This window comes from Diplotaxodon limnothrissa, linkage group LG16, assembly GCF_057381915.1.
Source record: "Diplotaxodon limnothrissa isolate DT_005_m linkage group LG16, D_limnothrissa_male_GT1.1, whole genome shotgun sequence".
In the NCBI taxonomy this organism is placed as follows: Eukaryota; Metazoa; Chordata; class Actinopteri; order Cichliformes; family Cichlidae; genus Diplotaxodon; species Diplotaxodon limnothrissa.
In genome coordinates, this window is record NC_140611.1 from 37,150,531 (window position 1) to 37,157,370 (window position 6,840).

General features: G+C 37.3%; 1 protein-coding gene across 1 annotated transcript; it reads right to left on the reverse strand.

Moving 5' to 3' along the window:
* Window positions 1–927, reverse strand: LOC146616625 (olfactory receptor 2K2-like). The gene has a single exon (XM_085374717.1). It carries the CDS (start codon window positions 925–927, stop codon window positions 1–3), a length of 927 nt encoding a protein of 308 aa, XP_085230843.1.
* Window positions 928–6,840: the final 5,913 nt, after the last annotated feature.

Below are 6,840 nucleotides of genomic sequence, written 5' to 3' on the forward strand. Positions count from 1 at the left end.
TCACTTAGTTTTTAAAATAACAATAAAAACTTTTTTCTGAATTTTGGTCAGTTTGAAACCGTACATGAGAGGATTCATGACAGGAGGAATGACAAGAAACTCTATTGCTATAAAGTTTTGAAGGACTTGAGGTAAAAACTTTGAACCAAATCGCGCACTCGTGGAATCGAGAAGCATTATTAAAACAAAAGTGTGTAATGATACGAGATGTGGGACACATGTTTGCATGAACTTTGCCCTGTTTTCTATAGACTTTACACATGTTTGAATGATATACATATAGGACCAAACTATAAAAACACCATGAAGTGCATAAATAATTATTGTAATATTTGCAAATATGCCATTAACTATAGTTTGTGCTGGAAAACAAGCGAGTTGAACAATACTCGAGTTCACACAGAAGAGTTTGGAAATATACGGGCTGCATAACTTCAATCTAAATGTTAGAAAGGTATTCACAGCCATAATGCAGAAAGTTGTTGACCACAAAAGACATGCAAACCTAATGACTCTTTGCTTTGACATGATAGAGTGGTACTTCAGTGGCTGACATATGGCCACATATCTGTCATATGCCATGAGTGCAAGAATCGACAGTTCACTACAGGCAGAAGAATAAATCACCTGAGTCTGAATAAGGCAACCGTAATATGAGATGAGATGAACATCAGAGAGGAGATCCCAGAGAAATTTGGGAAAGAAACCTGCTGTTCCATAAAGTGCATTGATGCAAAAGACACAGAGTAGAATATACATTGATTCATGGAGGTTGCTGTCCAAGATGATGATCACAATGAGAGAAACATTGACGAGGCAAATGATGCAGTAACACAACAAACTGAGGAAAAAGAGAACAAACCTGTGACTGACTGTTTCATTGAAACCTGAAAGAAAAAACATTGTTATTACAGAAACATTATTCATTGTAGGTCAGTCCCTCATTGTGTCTAATCTCTGTTCTCCTCACTTCTTTATCTAGTACAGATAACAGCAACATGTGAGCTGGGATTTCAAACCAGCCAATCAATGATCTGGAATGAAAGCTCACAGCTTTGGAAGATCATAGGACATTTAATATGTTTCCTTTACCAACCATAACATAAAACAACACAAATGTGCAGGTTCTCAAGAAATTTGAATAAAACAACTTTAAAAATATTTAAATAAATGCTTTCATGATGAAATATGTTCATTACTTGCATTTTGTAGATTCAGAAAAATAATAATTCATGTTAGCAGTAATGACAGCCACTTGTGTCAATCAGAGATCATTTTTGTAATCTCAGTCTCTCATTGAGCGCCCTCCTGTCACTAGCCAGCACGTCATGGAGTGGGTGGGAGGTATTATACTGGACAGCATCCACCTCTCCGACACCACCTTAAGAGAGTCCAGCTCTGTCCCCATAACATTACTGGCCTTGCGGATTGGTTTATTGAGTCTGTTGTCATCTGTGACCCTCAACCTGCTGCAACAGCACAGAGGATGGGACTGGCCACAACAGATAGCATTGTCCGACAGATGTTGAAGGACCTCAGCTGCCTCAGAAAATAGTCAGAAAAATGACTCTGGCCCTTCCTGTACAGTGCAGTGGTGTTTTTAACTCAGTCCAGTTTATTATCTGTGTGTAATCCAGTGCTTCCCAATATTCACATTAACCCCCTGGATTGAAACATGGGTCACAGGTTTCCTGGTCCTTCTAAAGTGCACAATCAATTCTTTGGTCTTTGCCACATTGAGCTGCAGATGATTCTGCTCACTCCACGTGACAAAGGGAGTCAACCACAGCCTGGTACTCTGTCTCATCATCCTCACTGATGCATCCAACCACCGCAGAGTCATCAGAAAACTTCTGAAGATGGCAGGTATCTGTGCAGTGGCTGAAGTCTTTGGTTTAGAGGCTGAAGAGGAAAGAGGAGAGGACAGTTCCTCGTGGTCCCCCCTGTGCTAAACATGCTAATGACATAATTTCTTGAATATATTACATAGATGTTATAACAGTAGTTTTACCTATAATGTATAGATTGTATAATTTTAAAAGTGAATTCTTGTCTCACAGGTTAGCGTGTCCAGCAACTTCCAAATCCCGGTCCAAATATGCTCTCTAATCCTGTCGCTGTGATTTTAACACAACGAAACAGTATCCCAGGAATCACTGACAGAAAGTAATTACAGAACACAGCCATAAAAACAATTTTTCTTTGTATTTTCTTTAAGAACTATGCAGTTAAGAACTCCAGGTTCCCATCCAAAAATCCAATAAGTATTGGTATTCATTTAAAAGTAAGTCTTACTGTTGATGTTTTGAGGTCTAATAAGAGTGTGATACAGCAAGCAGCAAGGTATCCTGCTGATATCAAACCACATTCATTTCTGTAGTTTTTACTTGAAACTTCTAGTTATAGACAGTGATGGAGATTTTAAAAAATAAAAGTTTTCATAATAAATAAATAATAAGAATAAAAACAGCTTTATTTCAAACCTTTGGTTAATGTTCATGTGAATTGTGGAGGGAACAATGAGTCATTTGAAAGAATGAAAAACACCTATGAAACATTTCTGTTTCATAGGTGTTTCATTATATGTATGAAACACCTAAGAAGACATTTTAATATTATGTCAAGTAAATGTTGATCCAGTTTTCCAGCAGGGAGTGCTATTTATCTGTTATTAACCACAAGGAGGGCTGTTATACCCCTCATGTCAAACCAGTGTTTTATGGCCTCTTTATCAAATAATTTATGACTTAGGAAGTAATACAGGAACTGATAAAAGTTCATGTCAGTCATAATTTTTCTGACTATTATAAAATTATGATATTTCATAACTTGTTAGTAATCAATAATCATATGCACAAAAAATATGATCATGAAAAATATGGATACTTGTGATAGTTTGAGGTTAAGACAAAAAGTTCACCTTATTTGACCAAAAATGACACTTTTTAAGACAACTGTTATGGGGGCCCTGTGTGTGTGCACGTGTGAAAATGTGTTAAATGAAAATAACAGTCTTATTTAAACAGGTGCTTTTGTAACAGTGAGGATGGGGAGAGTTGGAGGCTGCGTGCCCCGATGGAAAGGTTTATTACATTTTATTTGCGCCTTATCAACACCTTGGTTAAATTTCTGATGTAATCCAGAATTTAAAAACAAACAAACAAACAAACAAAAAACATTAAATAAAAATAAATAAATTTAAATAAAATTAAATAAAATTAAAAAATTTGGGATACTCCCCCGCAAGCTCCTCATGTGTCAGGGCTTGGCTCTGTTCCTGGACTCCTGTCCTCTGGTAATAATAATAATAATAATAATAATAATAATAATAATAATAATAATACATTTTATTTGAGGGCGCCTTTGTAAAACCCAAGGTCACCGTACAAAGAGAAAATGACATAAATAAAACAGTAGATTAAAATAGATCCTAATAAATTAAAATATTAAAAAACAAACAAACAGCAAAATACAACCACAAACAACAACAACAACAAAAACAAACAAACCCCCCCCCAAGATTTGACAGTAAGTAAAATCTGTATTAAAGCGAGTAAGCCAGTTTAAACAAGTAGGTTTTGCGTTGTGATTTAAATAAGGGAATCTATATTTCTTAAGCTGAAGGAAGTGAGTTCCAGAGCCGAGGAGCAGAGCGACTGAGAGCTCTGTGCCCCATAGCGGTAAGACGAGCAGAAGGAACAACAAGATGAAGATCTGAGAGAGCGGGAAACTGTGGTGATATGAGGCATATCACAGAGATAAGAAATGCAAGGTTATGAATGCACTTAAATGTGAGAACTATGATCTTTCCATGCAGTGAACAGCGGACATTAATGTTTTTGTCACTTTTTATGGAATCAAACTCAAAGTAAGGTCAGTACTTCCACGCTTTAAACGCTGCACGCTCATACTCTCTCCTGCACTCGATATATTATCAATTGTTGATCTGCAGACAGCTGTTGTCACGAACGTCGCACTCGCTTACGTCACTGTCATGAGACACTCTTGCAAAACAATCTCGGTTTTTAGTAACGCAGTAACGCAGCGTTCCTACGGGAAAGTAACAGTAATCTAATTACCTTTTTTGCAATAGTAATCCCTTACTTTGCTCATTACTTGAAAAAAGTAATCGGATTACAGTAACGCATTACAAGTAATGCGTTACTGTAATCCGTAATACTGTAACCCATCTCTGCTAACTACACAAGACAACACATTAACTACACACTCCAAACACCTAAACGTCACAAATCTCTCACATCTCAAAACTCGCTCTCTCTCTTTCTCTGCTGTCTTTATCTCTCTCTCTCTCTCTCTCACCATCACTCCTAAGCATCTTGTATCTAGTATCTTGCCAAATATTTCCTTGGGCAAGCTACTAACCCCATGGTTGCCTACTGGTGGTGGTCAGAGGGCCCAGTGGCGCCAGTGTCCGGCAGCCTCACCTCTGTCAGTGCACCCCAGGGCAGCTGTGGCTACAATGTAGCTGCCATCACCAGTGTGATGTGTGTGTGAATGACTGAATGTAGTGTAAAGTGCTTTGGGGTCCTTAGGGACTAAATAAAGCACTATACAAATGCAGACCATTTACCATTTTTTACCTTAGACAGTAAACGTGACGGAAGTATTCAGGAAAAACACTGCGTATATATTGTTTATCATGAGTCTGGTTTTACGTGGCCTATCAACACAATTTAAAAACTGGTATATATATCACCTTGTTGCTTTGTCTTTAAGTGGTCATGTGATTGGCTTACCACGACTACTTTATTCTTCCTCAGTCAAATAGCAGCACTCATGCGATTGTTTTGCCCCCCTAGCTCCAGGTGTTGTGCCAAAAAGTGATCGTCGGGCACAAAGTGATTGCCGTCCGAGGGAACACGCGCAGCTGCTTAAAGCTGTAGCGCACAGATTACTTATATAGGCAGCTACTTCTGTGCAACTGATATAAGATGCGGTAAGCTGAACACAGCTTCAAGCGTCTGTTTGTTGAAAAATAGTAACGCGACCGCTCCGCATTTTCTTGTTAGTAATGGTAACGGCATTGTAACGATAGAAATAGTAATTAGTTAGATTACTTGTTACTGAAAAAAGTAACGCCGCTACTTGTAACACAGTTATTCCCATAACTAGAAACAACATCAGAAAGAAGAGATATATGATAGTGTGTTATTGTAAAATAAAATGACTATGATTTATGTGCAATAAAATTATATAAAACATACACCAAAGTACATGCAGAACTTTTTATTAGTAAGTTACAATGCGATCACATGCACTGCGGAAGACGTTTCAAAAATAATGCAATGACATTTCATCATGTTTCAGTTAGGCGGGTTAAGAATCAAGCAGTGAAGTGAAAAAACATTTGTTCTGTTTATAACTATTAGAAAATGTCTGATTGAACACAGAAGAAAAATGCACTTTACTGCACATCTTCATTTTGTTTTTCTAATTCCATTCAGAGATGGACTTGCTGTTGTGTTTTGGATCATTGTCCTGCTGCAAAACCCAAGTGCACTTCAGCTTGAGGTACGAACAGATGGCCAGAAATTCTCCTTCAGGATGTTTTGGTAGACTGCAGAATTCATGGTTGAATTTACCATAGCAAGTCTTCCAGGTCTTGAGGCAGTAAAACGGCTCAAGAACATCACACTAACGCCACCACATTTTACTGTTTGTATGAAATTCATTTTCTAAAATGCACTTTAATTTTCACACCAGACATAACGGCACACAAACCTGCCAAAAAGTTCTACTTTTGTCTCATCAGTCCTCAGAGTATTTTCCCAGAAGTCTTGGGGAGCATAATCATGAGCCTTTATGTCTCTTTTAATAAACGTGGTTTTCGTCTTGGAACCATTTTTGCCAAGTCATGAACACTGACATTAGCTGAGGCAAGAGAGGCCTGTAGTTCTTTGGATGTTGTTCTGGGGTCTTTTGTGTCGTCTTGGATGAGTCGTGCCTGTGCTCTCACAGTAATGGGATGGTTCACCACTGTTTCATGTTTTCACCATTTGTAGATAATGGCTCTCACTGCGGTTCCATAATTTTAGAAATGGCTTTATAGCCTTTTCCAGACTCAGAGATCTCAAATACTTTGTTTCTGATTTGTTCATGCATTTCCCTGGATTGTGGCATGATGTCTGGCTTTTGACGATCTTTTCGTCTACTCCACTTTGTCAGGCAGCTCATATTTAAGGGATTTTTTTGATTGAGAAAATGTAGCACTTTTTCACACAGGACCATGTGTTTTTTTGTTGGTGGTGGTTTTTCACCTTGATATAGAAACTGCATTTTGTGATTTCGTGTGTTATCGTCATCTTAAATTTGTTCGATGTTCTGAAACATTTAAGTTTGACGAACATAAAAATAAAACAGGAAATCAGGAAGGGGGCGAACACTTTTTCACACCACTGTAATGACAAATGTTGTTACTGACAAATCTGTTATTGTCGTAAACAGGAATGACGTTGTAAACTCATATTTACTTTAGAATTAGAATTACAGCCTCTCTATATGAATGCTATATGGTAATTACAATATTGTAATAATGTAGGATCTTTATCTTACAATATTAGGCACCTTGAGGTGACTGTTGTTATGATTTGGTGCTACATAAATAAAACTGAATTCAATTAAATTAGGCAGGTGGTCATCATAAATACATTCAGTGCAAAGATATGTAGGAAATGGAAATGACCTGAGATATGAAGATAGAGATTAAAGCTGCAGAACTGCTTACATTAATATCTTTTTTCAATGCACATAAGAAAAGGATCTGATCTGTAACTGTCCATGATTACAAAAAATTTGTTATCTTACTAAATAACACAGAAG